Below are 21,502 nucleotides of genomic sequence, written 5' to 3'. Positions count from 1 at the left end.
TGCGCGGAATGTTACAGACGTGGAATGTCAACAGAAAACAGGTTGTAAGAATTACGTCAGGTAACTGTGCACCAACATCACCATGTGCAAGATGTGTGGCAATGTGCGTGATGCCCAAGTACAAACCCACGGCTGATCATCTGTTGGTGTAAGTTTACTTTATTAAACCTAAATAATTTTGTAAACATAAAATCAAATCATATAAAATTATTATTTTTAGAAACATAAAAGTCGCATAGTTGATTATGTTTTATAATTCACCGAATTTGGTACATTTAGTTGCCTATATTTTATTTGGTAACCTCAATGTAATTCAGTCTTTTAAAAGCGGGAAACCGTGAAGCGCACTTCTGAAATTAGTTTTTGTGAACAACTGCACTGTGAAAAGATAAAAAATGAGTCTGTGGTTAGATAAGTACCGTCCCACTGATCTATCAAAGTTACATTATCATCATGAACAAGCCGAAAATCTTCGCAATTTGACAAAACAAGGAGATTTTCCACATTTATTAGTTTATGGCCCCGCCGGTGCCGGTAAGAAAACGCGTATTATGTGCCTCCTGAAAGAGCTCTACGGTCCCGGTGTCGAGAAACTACGCATCGTCAAAATGAACTTTACCACCGCCTCTAATAAAAAACTTGAAGTATCCACCCTGAGCAGCAATTATCACATTGAAGTAAACCCTTCTGATGTGGGCATTTACGACCGGATTGTAGTGATGGAACTCATTAAAAACGTCGCACAATCACATCAGTTGGACGTGAATGGTCAACGTGAGTTTAAAGTCATTGTCCTTACTGGCGTTGATGAGTTGACAAAAGATGCACAGCATGCTTTGAGAAGAACCATGGAAAAGTACATCACCCACTGCAGGCTAATTTTGTGTGCAAACTCAACTTCATTGGTAACACCAGCAATTAAGTCTAGATGTTTGAGCATTCGCGTTCCTGCCCCCACCGCGGCAGAAATTATTAATGTCTTGCAGATTGTTGCAAAGAAAGAAAAGTACAATCCACCTGAGGAAATGCTTCAGACAATTTCACAAAAGTGTGACAGGAATTTACGGCGCGCTCTTCTGATGCTCCAGGCAGCTAGCCAAGACCCAAAGTCACAGATTAGAGAACCTGATTGGATGCTGCACATTCAACATGTAGCTGATGAGATATTAACACAGCAGAGCATTCAAAAGATTGCCAATGTCAGGAACATGCTATATGAATTAATAATTCACAATATTCCGACAAATATCATTTTCAAAACATTGTTGGATAAACTTTTGGCAAAGTGTGATATTTCACTGCATGAGAAAGTGGTGGGTCTGGCAGCCGAATATGAACATCGCTTGCATCACGGTAACAAAAAAATCTTCCACTTGGAAGCATTTGTTGCTAACTTTATGTATATCTATAAGGAATTTTTAGAGGACGCTTTGGACGCACTAATGTAATCTCATTACTTTTTTCAATAAATATTTATATACTTTCCAAAAATACTTCCATTTGACTGTTAGAAATGACTGGTAATTCGTTGATATAAACATCGTTAACAACCATTTTGTAGTGATGTTGCAACGCGAACATTTTCGTTGACAAGTCGATATTAAAATCTTCGACTTGCGCAGGTAATGTTTGCGACGCCATTTTATCCTTCTCCAACATGGACATGATTTCAAACTGAACACTCTTCGTTTGTGTGCATTTGTACAGTGTGAACACAGAATCATTGCAGACGATTGATTCGATCACGTCCCAATGGGCGAATAAATCAGTGGATGTTGGGTTGCTGGGTGACCATACGTTAGTTACGCGCAGTTTGGTCGTTGATAGTTCAAATTCAATTAGCGACGAATTACTTTTCACGTATATGCGACCATTATAAGTAAACAGTGAAAAGTGCGGAGGGTATGATAGAACCAGATTGGTGTCGTCTTGAAAATCAAGTGTTATATACACACCCTGCATGTTTGTGCAAAGGTATCCGCATCTGTTGTTCACATTGATCAGGAGAAGTTTATCGTTGTAATTACAACAGCGTAGTTGGCTAGCTGGACATGGAAGTACTAACTGTGTACTCCAAATATCTAAATATTGATTATGTTTAGAGTTTTTAGATATCAACAAATACTTACTAAAATTAATTAAGCAATACTCAACTGTCTATATAATTGTACCAAAACATATTGTCTTGGATAATACGAAATGTTCCGGTTCCGCCAATAATGTATAAGTATGGTCCGCAAATGCAGGATTGAAAGTGTCGGCGTCCAGAAGGCAGTCTTGTTTTTCTCTCCCATCGGTCCCTGATTGTGTCATACACCCAAAAGTTTAAGTTCCAATGACCGCTTCCAAGCGTAACTTCTCCACCAAATAAAAAAATCTGTTCTTTGTAACCAACTATATGAAAACCCTCATAACCCACGTACTTTTCCTCAGGTACATCAATACATTTAATGTATTTCTTCCTAAGCATATCTACAACATTATTATGATTTTATTTATTTCTTTGTAATTTTAAGTATATTTAATTACAAATACTTACCATAAATAAACAGGGTTGCTGTGGTGTCTTCAATTCCACCTACTCGCATGTATTTTCGTTTGCGTTTATAAATATCATGATGCACCTCAACATTATCCTCTTTGGATTCGCCTGATGATTCGTTTAATGTGTTAGTCGAGTACTTTTTTACAAATAGGACTGGATCGACAAAGGTCTTGTTTCTTTTATTTGAATTGAAGAGATTTTTCACAAAATCAATCGTTGACGAATAGTTTTCCGCATCTGCACCTTTAAAGGTAAAAATTAAGCGAAATAATTCTCGCAATATTTGATTATTGTGTACATCCGGCATGATCATCATTTCCTTAATTTCCTCCTCGCTTGCACTTTGAAAATCGACGCAAGAAAGTAGTTTAATGAGCGATTTTACGTCGCCGTCGCCGTTCTCGTAGTACCATTGCATGCAAGTTGTGAAAACATCCAGTTCACTTTTACATTGCAGCGTTACATTTGCAAGGTATAAATGTACTTGTGTAAGATCTAAATCTATAAGAGCATTGGTATCTTTGATCACATTGAACTCAATTAAAGCCAGGTTCTTTGCTTTCAAGTAAAGTGGGCAAATGCCATGTGATTCACACACAAACCATATTTTAATGGCATTTTCTGGATTTAGTTTTTCCGTGAGGATACTAACGCAGTTATCACGTAGGTCTTCAAATTGCAGCATACATGATGTTTGGAGGACATGCAACAAGTCATCTTCACCTAGCATGAATGCTGTGCTACTGTCCACAAGAAGACTGAGTATTAAATTCATTGATTTCAAATCGATTTCCTGTGAGATTAAAATGAAAATTTAAATTCTATTTGTTGTAGTCTTTTGGTGAGTTTATTATGACTTACTTCGAGGGTGATCGTGCTTTTATCACGTTCGACAAAGTTTCCTTCAAACATCACTTTGAAATAGTTACTGTTTTCAATGAGCTGTTGTTTATTACACTTTACCGGGACATTTTCAATCAGCAATGTTACCGTCTCTGATGGTTCATCTGCCATTGTTTGAATTGATTACTTCCTTCACTTAGTTCTCTTATTAGAATCGGCGAATGTTAAACATGCCGATCAAATGCCACTTGTGAGAATACTGATCAGCTGATTCGGTTTAAAGTTATTGCGGTAACGTCAGTTAGAAGGGAAAAGAGTAAATGTGTGTAGTTTGGGTTACATATAGTTGTTACTTTCCGTTTATGAACTATTTCATAAAATGGGGCTTAGAAATAATTTTTTTAAGAATCAGGATATTTATTTTATTTTTCTCTTCTGTTTATTATTATTATTAACAATTTTTTTATGAATTAAGATTAGTTAATAAAAAATAAATGCATTTATTTTTATAATTTATATTGGTTTTACAAAAATATAACATTGCATACAATAAAATAAGTAAAATATAATTAATTAATTAGAACAATATTTTGCTTTTAGTATTTCCTGGACGACATTACATTGATTATTAGCAACTTCACTGGACATTTGACTTTGGCAAGCTTTTAAATTTTTTCGTAATTTCATATTCACCAGTCGCAACTTTTTATTTTGAGCTATAGATCTATTTAATTTTTGCTTTAATTTATGTTCATTAGTATTTACAGACCCTCTTGTTTTAGAACCTACCGGAATTTCTTGAACTGTAAACTTTTTATTAATCGACTTTATCTCGTGACGTTTTCGTTTCCTTACAAATGCTCTTTTAGCATTTTGGCATGCAGTACATTGTATAGAAGAACATAATAAAGTACATGATTTGTGCCTAATTGTATATATTTTATCAGTATACAAAGAAGAAGATTTTTCATATTCTTGAAGTCCATCTATAGTAGTACCTTTACAAACTTTTAAACCATTAATTGTGCGTATGTATTCTTCTAGCTCTTTAATGTTTGTAATATTGTTCTTTACGGTAATGTATGAAGAATCTGTCAATGTTTTTTCCATTATATTTGTGTATAATTTTAATGATGAGTCAACCATGATTTCTTTTAAATTAAAACTATAATAGTTGCCATCTACCACTTCACAACTTATAACAGAAAAACTAATAAGAGGTATTCCGTTATGTGTGATATTATTACGCAACCAGGAAGATGGTAAATTCAAATCATATGACAATAACGTAGAAAAATTAAAATTTTCCACTACATTGCAACTATAATAGGTATGGTCGGAAATATGTTCCTGCCTTCCAGTACTTGAACGAAATTCGGAAACTTCACTCACATTAATCTCTTCTGGGATATTTCTTGATTTAGGAAGTTCAGACACTTGTGCACTTGTAGGACTAGATTCAGAAATATTTTTGCTTTCATCAATAGCAGGTATCACTTCTGTCCAAGGAAATAAACTAGGTACAGCTTTAGGCGCTAATCGTGGACGCTGATATGGTGACTATAATCATTCAGAAATTATTTGATCAATATTTATTATTATTAAAGAAAATAAAATTAACTTACCACACCAACTATATTTCCATCAGGATCTAACAATTGTCGAGTTCGAATTATATCTCCAGAGCGAAAATGTTTTTCACAAACTACTTGTGCTTTTGAAATAAGAGTATGTGGTCTTTTTATAGCAATTTGCCACTTGTTTTTTAATTCCTCTTCTATTGGCACAGTAAACAAATGAACTTTTTCAACATTACTTTTATACCCTGAGGTACATCCTGGTACCAAACAACCCGGCATTTTTATAATAATAATAATATAGTTTTAAAATTTTAATAATTTGATTCAAATTTAGCTTTGCAATTTTTAGCCGACATTAAATTAAATAAATGCTTTAGAAAACAGCTGTTGTGCAACTAAACTACCAGCGCCACCTAAAGGTACTAAAATTACGCGACACATACTCTAACTCTTGCAAGTTTATTTTATAATCTGACATATTTTGCGTAATGAAAACAAACAAAAAATAAATAACTAGTATACATATCGTGGAAAGTGTAAGTGGTTTGGTTCTCAGATGAGAATGTACAGGGAACTAAACGCCTCGTGGAGTGGTGCAAAAGGAATAACAGGCTATATTCTACTATATTCTCGGCAGCGATACCAACGCGCACCATGCGGTGTGGAGCAGTAAGTGTATTTCAAATTTATTTGTATAAATTTTTGATAAGATGTTTGATTTCAATTTAATGGGGGTAAATTTCAGGCAAAAACTGTTATTTAAAGTTAAGTTATGTTAATTGGGATAAGATGTTTGCCTTCAATATACCCACTTGTGTATGAAAGCAATACCAGACTTGCTTAATTCTATTTAAAATGGTATTGGCTGTTTTAAGCTTGTGAGGACCCAATTTGTATTTATTTTTAAAGGTATTGTAAATTTATTGTATGTTATAATAGTGTGTGTTTTGGGCCGATGCACGGTGATACAAGGAAAATATAAGTACTATATAGAGAAAAGCGTAGAGTGCTCAATAATGTCAGTTCTAGAAAATATATTCGACCCGTACAATTAGCACAAGAATAGTTAAGAAATCCAAAGCTTTTGTTTATACATTACTTATATTTTCCGTCTATCATTCTGTTTCTATGTTCTAAAATTATTTTTCATTTTTTAGTTCAATTTCTCATTAAAGCGTGCATTTTAGTTATTTAAAACAACATATTTTTGTGTTACAATGTGCTGATTTTTTTGTTGTTTTAGGTGGCTAGCAGGCGAACAAAATATTCTAGGACATTGATTCAGTTATCAGATTGTAAGTATTGAATTTGTTTAACACTTTCATATACAATTTGTATAATTAGCATACGGGAAATATGCAAAAATGACACTTTTGTGCTTCAATTGGCTAAATTTTGGTTGTTTTAGGTGTGTAGCAGGCGAACAAAATATTCTAGGATATCGCATTAAACTTGTTTATCATTTTCATAAATAATTAGTGTGTTTAGCATACGGGAAACCACCAAAAATGTCATTTTTTTGCTTTGATGTGGTAATTTTTGGTTGTTTTAGATGTCTAGCAGACGAACGAAATGTCCTAGAACAACGATATTTTTTATCCGACTGCAAGCATTGAACCTGTTTATCATTTTCATAAATAATTTGTGTGATTAGCATTCGGGAAACTATCAAAAATGTCATTTTTGTGCTTCGATGTACTGATTTTTGGTTGTTTTAGGTATCGAGCGGGCGAACAAAATGTCCTAGGACAATGATTCTTTCATTAGATTGTAAGTATTGAATTTGTTTCACATTTTCGTATATAATATGTGTGATTTGCATACGGGAAACCTGCAATAATGACCTTTTTGTGCTTCGATGTACTAATTTTTGGTGGTTTTAGGTGTCTAGCGGGCGAATTTTTGGTTGTTTTAGGGGTCTAGCAGGCAAACAGAATGTCCTAGGACAACGATTCATGAGATTGTAAGAATTGAATTTTTTTATCATTTCCGTAAATAATTTTCGCGCTTCATACACTGGAAAGTGAATTAAATTAGTTATTTTAAACATAAGCAGACGCATTGCAGATTTCTGGGTTATTTGTTTCAAAGTCGCAAAACTAAATGACGATATTCGACTATGTTTAACTATGTTTTGTTTCGTCACACCTAGACTGCGCTAGTGTCAGCTATCTATTTTGTTTTGTTCCGCCACGGTCAGATGGCGCTTCCATCGATTTGGTTTAAATTCATACTTAATTTTTGTTTTTAATGCGTTGAGTTGCGGTGCGTACGTCACTTTTATACACAACTTTTATGTTTAACCAAACAAGAAATTACAAAAGTTGCATACTCAGGCTTTGAATGCTCTAATTTTCTGCTGTTCAGTTTTAGGTGTCTAGCGGGCAAAGCCGATGTCGTAGAACAACAATTATTTCATTCTAATTGTTGTAGTTGTTTTCAATTGTCATATACAATATTTGTGTTTAATACTACGGGAAAGCACAAAAGGGCAATTTTGCCACAGTACGTTAATTAAAAACCTTTTTTCCAAATAATTCTTTTGTAAACTTCATCTCATAACTTGTTAACTTGCAATATATTTCTAACTAGCTTTAACCCGCGGCTTCGCTCGCGAATATCTAATATAATGAAGTTGCTTCCGTACGCGTCTGTAGTCACAGAAGAAGTAACAATGAAGTAGAATGGCGGGAAGTTTAAAATGGCTGAAAGTATAGTCTATGGAAGTATAGTTTACAGTCTCCATAGTGTAGTCAATTGGATTTGATGTTGACGTAGCTGTCGGTAATACAGTGTGATAATACAGTGTGATGGTACTATAGTACAAGTTAGGTGTGAGCTTCATTGCTGGAATGCTAGATGACGTTAAAGTAGTCAAATAACCAGAGGCAGAGGTATTATTGGCTAAACAATTTCTTTATTTTATTTAAAAAATAATTTTTTTTATTAAAAAAAGGTAGCCTATAACCATTCGGGGACCACTAAGAATATGTATACATATTTTCATGATGATCTGTTGAGTAGTTTTTGCGTGAAAGTATAATAAACATCAGGTCTTTCGCATTTATAATATTATTAGTAGGGATTGCATTTCTGTCGTATGCAGATAGAAGAATGCCCCTCCAACTGCGGGTCTGTTATCAATTTCCTGGCTTGCTTAGTTCGGCTTAGTCGGTTGAGCGCTGCTCTGTGGTTCGCACGTGTTTCCTTCATTAATCAAACGTGGTGACGATTTCTTGCATTTCTTGATATTTTGTAGCATTACTAGAATCGATTGACAACAAAAGCATTAGTAGTAACAGCCCAGTGTGGCATAAAACGAATGATTTGAGTGATTCGTTACGGTGCGCGCGTAGCGTCCGTCGGATATGTTCCGGTGACTATGAATACTTTCTGATGTTCAAGTTATATTTATGTGTTTGTGAATACAAGTGAATACATTTCATCAATTCTACATATAGTTTGCGGAAATGTGTTTGTGCGGTTTAGTCCTTTGATAGAAGAACAATGAAGTAAGTAGCAGCAAATAAAACTTTTACTTTTATTTAACTTTTTAAATCTCACAGTTACCATGTTATTGCTTTAGAATAATTGTAAATGTTCGGTCAATAAAGGAAATTTTCCATTCTTGTAAACAATGTGTTCACTTAGTCGTTTTCTGGATTAGTATTAAGTCATGTTGAACTCTAAGAGGACACCATAGAATAACATAGTGAAGAAAGAGAGAGAGAATAAAGGAGAGAGGAGAGCAGATAGGAAAGAGGCACCCCGAAAGAACACAAGACTGGTAGCTTGGAATTTAAATTTTTTGGCGGCGTGTCGTTCTATAATACAGTCAATTCTTATCATTTTTATACCTGCTTTGTTCATGTTGCATGCCTATACTTTCTCCTGTTTAGTCGTTCAGTGCGCGTTTGCCACGACCCTCGTTGCATCTTTTAGCGGTTCTGGAGATTTTGATTTGGTAGTAATTTGTAACGGTCGGCAATGGTATTTTGTAATAACACTCGGTTGTGTCCAACGGTTAATGGTTTGCGGAATGTGGATTCCAGAATTGAGTGGCTCTATTCACATGTGTTCCGACGGCAACCGTTATAATTACTGGGACTTTGTTCCCCGTGTGAAGTGAAGATTGTCAGCAAGGGAAATAATGTGAGTAGCATCAATTCTATTTACAATTATCATGTGATGTGTTAAACTTGCCTATGAGGGGGCTGTAGTAACAGTTATCTCATCCATGTTTACTTATCCTTACTAATATTATAAATGCGTATGTCCTGAAGTTTATCGTGCTTTCACGCAAAAACTACTTAACAGATCATCATGAAAATTTGTACACATATTCTTAGTGGTCCCCGATAGGTTATAGGCTACTTTTCATTTAATAAAAATAATTATTTTTTTAAATAAAATAAAGAAATTGTTTAGTCACTAACACCTGTGCATCTGGTTATTTGACTACTTTAACGCCCTCTAGCATTCCAGCAATGAAGCTCACACCTAAGTACTATAGTACCATCACACTGTATTACCGACAGCTACGTCAACATCAAATCCGTACACATATTCTTAGTGGTCCCCGATGGTCCCCGAATGGTTATAGGCTACTTTTTTTTATTAAAAAAATTTTTTTAAATAAAATAAAGAAATTGTTTAGCCAATAATACCTCTGCATCTGGCTAATTGACTACTTTAACGCCATCTAGCATTCCATCTAAAATTTAAAACTTTATTGCATGTAGTAATTTTTTCACATAGATAATCCTAGCCAAGCAGTGAAATATACATTCTTTCTATCAATCCGTTTCAACTATGTATACTGATTTCTAATATTTATTTGATGGATTCAACGCGAGCGAAGCCGCGGGTTAAAGCTAGTTATATATTTGTTCACTATACAATGTAAAGTCGCTTTATTATCTTCTCGCGTGAATTCCGTTGACCGCCGGCCTTCGCATGTCTTCTGGCGGCTACAAATTTGTTATTAATTTTCACTTATTGTCAGAAACAATGTATACCTTGAATACAAAATAATTAATTATTATCTAATAATCTGTATGTATATATAATATTGCATGAGTCTCAATAAATATTATTTAAATGAATATTTAGTTTTGTATCCTCTTTGTCGTTTTCAGGAATAGTTATAAAAGTTATATTTCACTGAAAGTGTTTGAATGATGGCTATACAGTGTTGTTGTTTTTAAAAAGGTGAGAAAAACCACAATATTTATACCTGAAACCAATAACGTTTGATAAGTGGGCGTTGTGGCTCAGGTGGATTGTGCATATACTAGCATGCTGGAGGTTCATGGATCGAACCTCAGTTGTAGAAGGTAATTTTATTAAATAATAAGAAATTTACGAAATGTGCATACCACAAAAATTCAAGATTCAAATGTTAGAAATAACGTGAAAAGCAGAGTACGACGAAGCAACAGTAAGAATAAATAGAAGAGATGGCGGAGGAGTAAGGAAAAAGGAGTAAGTAGAGAGAGCAGGAGATAATAGAAGAAATAAGAAGAGAATATAGAAGAGAGTACAGGAAGAAAAGAGAATAGAGGTGACAGAATTTTTAAATTTTTTGGCACGTGTCGTTATAAGACAGTAGGCCGATCTCCCAGAGCGCCGGAGGCGATCGCCCACTGCTTCGATGCGTCCATTGCTCCCGGCCCATCCTACAGCTACGTTGTCACTGCGCTTCATCCCCGGAATACTCAGGCATATCAACAATTTTTATGGTGGGGGATCATCCCCAGAGAGAGGGAACTCCTTATAAGGACATCCTTTTAAGAACTTGTAAAAATATTTCTAATTTTTACTCGCCTCACACAAGAGAGGGGACACTTCAAAATATTCTTACCACTTCTTACCTGTAGCTGAAATGAAAGATGGAGTACACAAATTATACAGGATACTTTAACAATTTTTATAGTGGGGATCATCCCCCGAGTGGGAGAACTCCTTATAAAGACTTGTAGAGGTATTTCTAAGTGTCGCCGACTCAGAGCCGACTACTTCACTGCGAAATACTTTACAAGTTTGAACCTGTACCTGAAATGAAGGAAGGAAGGGGTGCACAAGTCATAAGGCACAGCCATTGCCTTTAACCTTTCTTTATTAACTAACTAAATAGGTATAATATAAGTTCATAACTTGTATGTTCAATAGTTACAAGACATATGACGTCATTTTAAAACATGTTTATGACCGGCATAGCTGCGCTATGCTAGTGGCTGCCAAATAACAAAAAATAATACTGGAAAATAGCAAATTGCGCCCCGTTTTCGCGTGACATCACTGGAAAATTATATACAGGGTGTTATCAAAAGAAAATCTTTAATTTAAAAAGAAAATCGCCCCAACACAATAAAGATTGCCAATTTTTTGATGGCATTAAGGAACATTTACCTACAAGGTGTTATCGAAAGAAAACCTTTAATTTAAAAAGAAAATCACCCCAAAACAAAAAGATTGTCAATTTTTCACTGAGCATTAAAGAAAATTTTATACAAGGTGATACAAAAAGAAAATCAAAACTGAATGTTTTATTGCCTGTTTTCTACTGTTTATCTAGGAGATGTGATAAGTACGTGACTAGAAACATAGTAAATAATACAATTGCTAATAATTATAATTTTATTAAACATATTTTAAGGAAATACTAAATTCAGATCTCTTAAGCACACAAATTAGCACAGACAGAATTATGAATACAAAAGCAATAAGAAGGCACGAAAAAGCCCCGAGTGAGAGTGAATACGCAGCCGACGGAACGCGACAATATTGCGACACTTACATTACAACGAAAATGTGACGACTATTACTACTTATTTTATTATTAGACTATAGTATTTATGTTACACACTTCCTTACGTTTTCGCAGGTAAAATATTCCACACGGGGCACGAAAGATCTTGATTTAAATTAACTATTAAATGAGTTCACAAAACAAAACCAATAAGAATTTTTAGCCGACGGAAGATATCCGACACCCTTTGGCAAACACAAGCGTATCATATAAAATCATGCAATCCTTCGATCCACGCGCAATAATTCATTAATTCTTATACAATTACCGTCGCGACGAAGACCGCCGCGCAAGTAAACGCGTGTACACTACACCGCAGCGCACGATCGACTAAGTAAGAAAGCGCCCGATACGCTGCAACGTAATAAAAAAAAACATGGTGTTTGTTCACAAACACCGATAAGAGTCAAAAATGAGAAATATGAACAATTGATGTTGTGAATACAGTCTAACACAATGAAACAATGTACCTTAAAATCCAGAATTGAATGCAGTCTATATGAAAGGTAGTTCCGGAGATAATCGCAATTGAAAAATAAATAAAAAAAACATGAAAAATTGTTCCCTTCACCACTTTTAGCGACTATTTTTGAACTTTTACATTACGTAATTAATATATTTTATTATCGTGTTATATAAAGAATTTTCGGAAGTTTTAAACGATTTAATCACGTTATGACGGTGTCGGTAAAAGTGACTCCCATTCAGAGCACCGTACGAAGATGCCGGTGAAAGTGACTCGTGTTCAAGGCACTGTAAGAGGGTAGCGGTAGAAGTGACTCCCATTCAGGCCCCGTACGGGGCTAGCGGTAAAAGTGACTCGTGTTCAGAGCACCGTATGAAGGTAGCCATAGCAGTGACTTGTATTCAGGATACCGTACGAAACTAGCTGTAAAAGTGACACCGATGCTAACAGAATTTCCACCGCATCTTTTGAAAAATTCCAAAAAAGTTCCAAACTAAAAGGATAGCAACCAGAAAAAAGCAAATTTTGGCGGTCATTTTGAGGCAGTTACGCATAAATTTCGTGGAGGTTCAGTGATGCATCTTAAAAACGCACTCTTGCCCTACCATAAAAAAACTAAAATATGACAAAAGGTTCCCGAGATATGGCCGGCTTTTCACAGCGTATTTTGAAATATAAATATATAATGAAAAAACTGGAAAAATATTGCGCTTTTGTTAGCAAAGAAACAGTTAAGTCTGAAATTCATCAGCAGGGTACGCGACTATCTCGTGTCTTTGCAATACGCGGCAGAACGCGATAACAAAACTACATACATACAAGTTAATATTCGACGCATATATTGAAGGGAAACTATAATTTAATTATAAACTTACCACTGCAGAACTCATCGGACTCCAAGGAACAGTGAGCACTGTCAATAAAAAAAAAGAAAACATAAGTTAAACTAAAAATATTTCATACGATTTAGTAATATTATAATCACGGAGAAAAACAAACAATCTGTTAATTAAATTAAATAGTGGTTTGTGGATCGAGTATAAAACAAAAATACTTGGGTTATGGTGATAATATTGTGCAACATTTTTAACTTATAAATGGATTTTTAACTGAGAATGTTTCAGTCTATTTGCACTGGTTTATTGATAAATTGACAATTGTTTCGCCGGTGAGTGCAACGTCAGGACTGTCCTGACAGAACAAATAGATTATTGTTCTTCCGTTAACAACAGATATTTCACATTAGTAAGAATTGATACTTATTCTAACAAATTAACCGTGGAATAAATAAATAATAATTCCAATTCAACATATTAGCAAGCGGACGGTAGACAGAATTTTATTTTGTATCATGTAAAACAATTGGAAAAGCGCAAACAAGTAAAGTCAATAATGGATTTGATTTTCAAATGGCTGAAGAAATGCGAGAACATACCTTGATGCAAAATAAATTTTTGCGTTTATGGACCTTAATTATGCACATTGTAGAACCAATGGAATACGCGTATAAAACAAAAAGAATACGCCGGCCGACGGAACATCACTCACGCTTTACCTCTGAGTATATGTACAATCCGCGTTGTACGAACCCCGCACATCAATCGCGCACAATCGAAGGAGCATTTAGCAACTTAAGAATAATGAAGAAAATGTGCGTGCAGATCACCTGACGACAAAAATGAAACTAACGTGGTACACAAGCCAACCGCGTGGCGATCGCACAAACATTGCACGAGATAAAAAAACATGTTTGTTTGTAAACACTGACACTTTCAGTGTGGTAGTGCAAAACATGAATAAAATTGTACACGTACTATGCATGGAACTATTAATTTTGATTAAATTTTAAATCGAAAATCTGATAGATAATTTAATTCTACATCGATTATTTTGGTAAATTTTTTTGATAACAACCGTTTAAACTCTATTTACAATTATAGAGAAAAATACATTCGTTTTTCGTAGACCTTTTTGTTCTTCAAAAATATTCGACCAAAAAATTTTAAGTAAAAAAGTTCTACCCTGTTTTTCGAACGAAAAATTTTTAACAAAATAATTTGACCGAAAAAATTTAACAAAAAATTCGACCGAAAAATTTTAAGTAAAAAAGTTCGACCCTGTTTTTCGAACGAAAAAGTTTTAACTAAAGAATTCGACCGAAAAAATATTAACAAAAAAATTCGACTGAAAAAATTTTAACAGGAAAAGTTCGACCCTGTTCTATGACCAAAAAAAATTTATCAAGAACAGTTCGACCCAGACAAAATTAGCGATATTTGAAGGGTATTTTAAGACACTTCCAAAGAGTTTATAGAGTAAAAAAAAGTGTGCATTGAATAGAGGGTCTCCCAAACTCTAACATAACGTCAAGAAACTGCAAGAAAATCAAATCATTTACGAGATTGACGGCGTTTTCCACATCAAGTTTTCAAATTTTTATAAAATAGCCCACTTTTGATGAGCATTTTAGGGTACTTCCGGAAGGACTTCAAGGTTGAAAGATATACAACTTGTAGAGAAACTGTCTGACTTTATTTTGGAGTGGAGAAATTTCAAGAAAGGCAATTAGTTCAATAGACACAGGCTGTCTTCTCACCATGTTAGCAAATTTTCTTAAAATTGCTCCTTTTTGAAGGGCATTTTAGAGTACTTATTGAAATGCTGAGAGGTTGGAAGATATGCATCTTGTAGGGGAACTCTCTAACTCTATTCTGGCATAAAGAAACTTTAAGAAAGTCAAATAATTCACTAGATACTGGGTGTTTTCCACATCATTTTCTCCAAATTTTCCTGAAATTGCTCTTTTTTAAAGGGCATTTTATGGCACTTTCGGAAGGGCTGGAGAGGTTGAAATAGTGCATCGTGCAGAAAAACTCACTAGCTCAATTCTGGCATGGAAAAATTCTAAGAGAGTCAATTAGTTCACTAGATACAAGAGGTTATTCTTGCTTCATAATTTTTTTCGATGATTTTCGACAGCAAATATCTTCCAAACTAAAAGAGATAGCAACCACAAAATTACATATTATGGAAGATTGGAAAATTCTCTATCAAGTGGAAATTTAAAATAATTTAATTTAATGGGGTAAAAGGTATAAAAACGCGACTGAGGGTGCTAAAAATAATATACGGACAGTTCTCTTTAAAATAAGCTAGTTAAATTGGAAATCTAAGAGATGAAATTTTAATTCATAAGAAACAATGGGCGGGGGGGGAGTACTTGATAATTTTTTTCAACTATTTTTGATTCGGAATATCTTCCAAAAGAGCGTGTTCTAGATTGTGAAATTAAAATAATTAAAATTTGTGGGATAAAAGGTATTATTAACAAACTAAATACAATACAACTTCAGAACTTGCAAGTTTAATATCTTCAGAGCACGTGACGTCATTTTAAAACATGTTTATGATTTGCATAGCCGCGCTATGCCAATGGCTACCATATTACAAAGGATAGCATTAGAAAATAGCAAATTACGTCCTGTTTTCGCGTGACATCATTAGAAAATTATATACAGGCTGTTATCAAGAGAAAATCTACAATATAAAAAGAAAATGGCTCCAAAACATTAAAGATTGTCAACTTTTGACTGGGGAAAATTTACATACAGGTTGTTGTCAAAAGAAAATATTATATTTAAAAAGTAAATCAGCCCAAAACAATAAAAATTGCCAATTTTTCAGTGGGCAATAAGGAAAATTTATACCTGTATATCACTCTGTGGTGATACAAATAGAAAATCAAAAATCATGTTTTATTACTTGTTTTCTACTGTTCATCTAGAAGAGGCGATAGGTGCGTATAAACATAATAAATAATTTAATTACTAATAATTATAATTTTATTAAACATCTTTTAAAGAAATACTAAATTAAGGCACAAATTAGCAAACACGTAAAGTCGATTACAGATATAATTAAGATACAAAAGCAAAAAGCAGGCACGAAAAACGCGACCTAATGGGAACGAATACGCAGCCGACGGAACGCGACAAAATTGCATTACAACAAAAATTACTACTTATTTTGATACTAGAATATAGTATTTATGTTACATCTTGATTTAAATTAACTATTAAATGAATACACAAAACAAAATCACTAAGAATTTTTAGCCGACGGACGATATCCGACACCCGATGTAAACACATGTGTATCTTGTAAAACCATGCAATCCTGCATTCCACGCGCAATAATTCATTAACTATACGCGCCACTTCGGCGTTAATTTTAAATCTTATCTTTGCTGACCGATTCTTATAAAACTACCTAATTAAAATCACATGAAACGCGAAAGTCCCCACGAAGACCGTCGCGCAAGTAAACGCGTGCACACCATACCGCAGCGCACGATCGACTAAGTAAGAAATAGCACAAACAATGCTGAGCGCGCCGGACACGCTGCAACATGATAAAACAAACATGCTGTTTGTACACAAACACCGATAAGAGTCAAAGGTGAGAACTATAAACAATGGATGTTGCGGGTATCCTAAAATCCAGAATTGCAGAATACAGTCTATATGAAAAGACAGTTTCGAAGATAATCGCAATTGAAAAATAAGGAAAAAATAGAAAAAATTGCTTTCCTTAGCACTTTTAACGACTATTTTTGAACTTTTATTTCACGTAGTTAATGTATTTTATTATATCGTTCAATAAAGAATTTTCGAAATTTTCAATCACGATACGAGGGTGGCGGTAAAAGTGACTCGTGTTCAGGGCACCGTACGAGGCCAGCGGTAAAAGTGACTCGCATTTAGGCCACCGTGCGAGGGTAATAGTAAAAGTGACATCCATTCGGTTCTGGCGCTAACAGAATCCGAAAATAAAATTAAAATACCACGAAGGGTTCCCGAGATATGACCCGTTTTCCACCGCATTTTTTGAAAAATTTGGAAAAACGATCAACTTTGGCGACCATTTCGAGGTAGTTAAGGCTGAATTTCGCTATGATGCCAAATTGGAACTTCAAGATCGACTCTTGCCCTTACATAATCCGAAGATAAATTGAAAATGTCACAAAGGAATCCCGAGATATGATCCGTTTTCCACAGAATGTTTTGAAAAATTTGTAAAAACGATACCCATTGGCGGCCATTTTGAAGCAGTTAAGGCGGAATTTCGCGATGATGCTAAATTATAATATTGAATTATAAACATACGAATAGTTCTGCGTATCAGTCACCAAGGCACGTAATTAAAAGAAAAGAAGTTGAAACATTTTATAAGATTTAAGAATAATATATTCATACATCTTAGAAAAAATACAATATGTGTTGTTGAATTTAAAGTTACTTACATAAGGATAATGATGAATAAATCTACATGGGGCCATACTTTATCCGATTCATTTTGCGACCGACGCCGAACCTTGTAACTTGCATAAGTGTGCACACGGTACGCTATCAAATCTACCACTTTTGTACAATAATGTACATTAAAATAATAAATAAAAAATAAATATAATTACTATTTACACTATTTAATTGCACTGTGAGTAAGTCATTACTATAGTATTTACAATTAAATAGTCGATAGATGATCAAATATAATGCAAATTTAGAAAGCAGAAGTCCGAACAAACAATACCCAGTCGATCAAAACACGCCAGGATCAACCAGCGACTGGCACGAAATTGGCGATGGCACGCGACGTTGTACGCGAATTGCAATAGATGCGCAAACCCGGCAGCGCGACGATGGCACCATGTGCGCGAATTGCATTTGGCACTTTACCTGGGATCAAAACTAAACTAAGATGCAGCAACATGCGGCGTAACGTGCTGGCAACGTCGACACACGGCAATGCGATAAGAAAGAGTATATTGTGTTCAAACAAACAATTCTTGTGTCGAAGGTTCACGCTTGCTGATAAATATAGAAATAAACAATACAAGTCTATTTTACAATATTTAGTCCATGCTATTGCCATCTATAAATGTTACTGTAGTTTCGAAATTTAGATTAGTAAAGGTAATAAAAAATTAAAATTCGATTTGTCTATTTCGGATTTCTTATGCTGACAGATTGCCTAATTTTACATCAAATATTAAAGTGTTATTTAATTTAAACATGCATCGTTTCTCATTTACCTGTTACCTGGTCCCTTAGTCCGTAATCATCTGCTGCTAATAAAAATGTTTTGCATTTTTGATGATTTTTAAATAATAAACTATTTGAATTAATATAAAATTGTTAGATATATTCATGAAAGAATTGAAGAATATTTGCTTAAATTTACGATGCTAATATAATAAACAGCAATGGTGGGTGAGTTTTGATTCCGCGAAATAAAGATTCGTTACCTGCGGGATCCACACGAACACGGTGTGCACTCACTACCACCATCAAGCAATATTTAACGCGAATACGTGCATTGTAGCGCCATCTAACCTTTAAAAATATTTATCAACATTAAGATATTCAAAACAAATTTATCAAATATGTAACAAGGTTGATATTAGATTGAAATTAAACACAACAAAAGTCGCATGCCGTAGTCGAGCAAGTAATTGTCATGTTTGTGTACGATAGCGCAATAAATGAATATTGAATTTTATCACATAAAAAATAGAATTTTTATTCTGATAAATGAACCAATTCTTGTGAAAGTATTTCCTAACCATTTCTAAATATTCAGAAATTGTTTTCAAGTTTTCACTTGACAACATCAGCCCGATGTTCTAGCTGCTTGCACCCCGCTGCTGAGAATGAGCTGCGTAAAACCTTTGCGCCGGTGGCACGCGTCTTCAATATGTTATTAAATGGAAAGCAAATAGAGAAATTTTTAAAACTTTGTTTCATTTGTGTTTCCTATTAAATCAGAAACGCATTACACTCTGAATCTAGTCGATAAACGATATTGCAATCAAATAAATAATCCATTAATAATCACTCAACTACTATCGTAGCTGACTGAATTCTTTAAATGTTAGTATATCACAGTTAAAGTCATGAAGAAGACAAATGTCACATATCATAATTTGACTGCCGTGCGAATATTTCAAGTGCTTTTTTGGCACAGGATAACTTTTCTTCATGCAGCTTACTACATCTTCAGTGTGACATATATTTTCGGATGTGTGAACTTTATCATTAAGCATGTCCAAGAAGGCGGTAATTTTAAAGATATTTGCTTGAACATATCTTATATATTAGCGTTATCTATTACATTCTACGCTATTCATTATATAAAAAAAATTAAGAATCACGTGTTAGTCATTAGAGATTTGTTAAATGCAAACCCCTACCTTGTCTTAAATGATAGAAGAGTTCATGAAATGCTTAATCGAGATCACTTCTTACAAATCAGCCACTTGATTTATACTGCGTTTTTGGCAGTGGCAGGATTGTGTTACGTAGAAATTCAGCAGTGCGATGAAGAAGCCAATCCATTTGCGTGCCATTATTTGATTCCAAGTTATTTCTTCATCGAGATCCAAAAAACATATCGCATGATTTACAACGTGTGTACGATTCTTTGTATGGCGTATCATTCAGTTAGTGGTGGTGTATGTGTAATTTTATTGTACAGCATCACTGTATACATGGAGATATTTGTCAAGATCTTTAAATCAACGCTAGATGATATCCGTTTGATGCGGAATAAAAGAATACGTCAACGTAAGCTTATATCAGCCTATAAGCAACACATGTATATGATGCGGTAGGATTTGTTTATGTTTTCCTAAAACCCAGTTAATATATTTGATTAATAGTATATGGCTTGTGGTCATGGAATGCTTTAAATGGCCGATGTTATGGCAGGTGCTTGTAAGTGGGGCAGCATTGGCTTTATCTACAATAGCATGCTTAGAGGTAAGTATTTAATACCTTTTTAAATATTTAAAACCAAAATGATTTTTTTAAATTTTTATTTTGTTGCAGCGATTTGATATTATAACCTTTGCCGTTGTGATTAGCAGTGTTTTTGCAACATTAATATTCGGAACAATTGGTGAAAGAATTAAAAATATTGTGTGCTACATAATTATTATAATCTTGAATACTCGTATATAAACAAGGTTTTTTTTAGGGAGAATTATTACGCATCTATACTTTTTACGCATGCCCTTGGGATGGAGATGTAACTACCGTAAAATTTCTAATGCTAATGAATATAAATTCTACCAGAAGATTTATTGTACCGCTTGGGGATTATGCTGCTTACTCTCATGAAACTGCACTTAATGTATGAATGTATCAAGCGGCTAACTTGATGTTAACCCCACATCATTGACAGTATTATTAAGAACAAAACTTTATTGTAGATTTTTAAATTGGCTTATTCATTTTTGATGGTATACTTAAATCCAAATAGAAAGAACTAATACTGCCTTTTAATAAAAGCAGTTATTTGTTGTATGGGATTGATGTTTTTACACATATAAAATGTATAACATCTGAAAAAAATTTTTCGGCTTCGATTAGATCGCGCGCGTAAGTAACAACTGGTTAAAAAAAGTTTAAATAAATAAATAAGTTTTCATCAAATAAAAGTATAGAAATACACATCAATATTCATCTCACCGGCATGTTATTAGCTACCATTACATACAAACTTAAATGCCGTTAAATGTTTCCATCGTTGAATAGTCAGAAATACATTAGTCCCGTTCTGATTAATAAACGGCATTGTAATCAAATAAATAAACCATTAATAATCCGGTAACATTAAGTCACATTCAGAAGAATCGTGTTCACATTAGATAGTAAAGTATCGACATTGAAATAATGAAGAAGATACTTAGTGCATCTAAAAGTTTTACGGCCGTGCAAATATTTCAAGTGCTTTATTGGCACAAAAGAACCCTTTTTCATGTATTTTTCTACATATTTACTATGACCTATACTTTCGGTTGTATGAATCATATGATCAAGCATATCTACGACGGTGGACATCTTAAAGACATCTGCCTAAACATTGCGTACCTGTTATCCCTCTCAATTACTTTCGCCGTTATGCATTGGATTAAGAAGTTCAAAAATGAAATGTTTTTCATGTGTGCAACAATGGACGCAAATCCGTATCTTGCTTTAGGCAATAGAAGAGTGCAGCAGATGTTCCATTGGCATCGATTTATGCAAATTTGTATTGTGCTGTATCTTGTTATCGTTATGTCGACAGCATCATTCTTTGTTGAATTTAACAATTGCGATGAAAAAAGAATGCGCATGTGTGCCATTATATGATTCCCAGTTATTTCTTCATCGAAATTCAAAAACCATATCAAATTGTGTATAATATCTGCACAT

General features: G+C 34.1%; 2 protein-coding genes and 2 long non-coding RNA genes across 6 annotated transcripts; 2 read left to right on the top strand and 2 right to left on the bottom strand.

Annotated features, from left to right (window-relative positions):
* Position 1: 1 nt before the first annotated feature.
* On the top strand, positions 2-1,491 carry RfC38 (replication factor C subunit RfC38). Its single transcript, XM_065313179.1, has 2 exons — positions 2-148; positions 221-1,491. Exon 2 carries the CDS (start codon positions 396-398, stop codon positions 1,446-1,448), a length of 1,053 nt encoding a protein of 350 aa, XP_065169251.1. The 5' UTR covers positions 2-148; positions 221-395; the 3' UTR covers positions 1,449-1,491.
* Positions 1,454-3,685, bottom strand: LOC135800076 (kelch repeat and BTB domain-containing protein 2-like). Of its 2 annotated transcripts, XM_065313173.1 has the most exons (4): positions 3,407-3,684; positions 2,540-3,338; positions 2,155-2,472; positions 1,454-2,081 (listed from the first exon to the last, which is right to left on the bottom strand). In XM_065313173.1, exons 1-4 carry the CDS (start codon positions 3,557-3,559, stop codon positions 1,474-1,476), a joined length of 1,878 nt encoding a protein of 625 aa, XP_065169245.1. In that variant the 5' UTR covers positions 3,560-3,684; the 3' UTR covers positions 1,454-1,473. The 2 variants fall into 2 exon arrangements, with proteins under 2 accessions (XP_065169245.1, XP_065169246.1); XM_065313174.1 differs by lacking the exons at positions 1,454-2,081; positions 2,155-2,472 and having other exon boundaries at positions 2,710-2,788; positions 2,844-3,338; positions 3,407-3,685.
* Positions 3,686-4,306: 621 nt separating this feature from the next.
* On the bottom strand, positions 4,307-5,156 carry LOC135800081 (uncharacterized). Its single transcript, XR_010550096.1, has 2 exons — positions 5,014-5,156; positions 4,307-4,948 (listed from the first exon to the last, which is right to left on the bottom strand). It is a non-coding gene; the product is annotated as an uncharacterized lncRNA (long non-coding RNA).
* Positions 5,157-5,505: 349 nt separating this feature from the next.
* Positions 5,506-9,779, top strand: LOC135800082 (uncharacterized). 2 transcript variants are annotated; one of them, XR_010550097.1, is made up of 6 exons: positions 5,506-5,637; positions 5,714-5,877; positions 6,212-6,263; positions 6,687-6,738; positions 6,852-6,931; positions 7,336-9,779. It is a non-coding gene; the product is annotated as an uncharacterized lncRNA (long non-coding RNA). The 2 variants fall into 2 exon arrangements; XR_010550098.1 differs by lacking the exon at positions 7,336-9,779 and having other exon boundaries at positions 6,852-7,088.
* Positions 9,780-21,502: the final 11,723 nt, after the last annotated feature.

Source organism: Atheta coriaria, unplaced genomic scaffold, assembly GCF_025399875.1.
Source record: "Atheta coriaria isolate IRGN ID8LTWV9N9 unplaced genomic scaffold, Caltech_Dcor_3.1 hic_scaffold_10_pilon, whole genome shotgun sequence".
NCBI lineage: Eukaryota > Metazoa > Arthropoda > Insecta > Coleoptera > Staphylinidae > Dalotia > Dalotia coriaria.
This window is presented reverse-complemented; position numbering and strand designations above follow the sequence as displayed.

What these genes read in the sequence shown, in the direction of transcription:
- RfC38 (XM_065313179.1), top strand. Translation starts at nt 396, where the DNA reads ATGAGTCTGTGGTTAGATAAGTACCGTCCCACTGATCTATCAAAGTTA.
- LOC135800076 (XM_065313173.1), bottom strand. Translation starts at nt 3,559, where the DNA reads ATGGCAGATGAACCATCAGAGACGGTAACATTGCTGATTGAAAATGTC. An exon ending in AAAGCACGATCACCCTCGAA is followed by an intron (nt 3,339 to 3,406) that starts GTAAGTCATAAT and finishes TTAATCTCACAG; the next exon opens with GAAATCGATTTGAAATCAAT. An exon ending in AGCAACCCTGTTTATTTATG is followed by an intron (nt 2,473 to 2,539) that starts GTAAGTATTTGT and finishes ATAATGTTGTAG; the next exon opens with ATATGCTTAGGAAGAAATAC.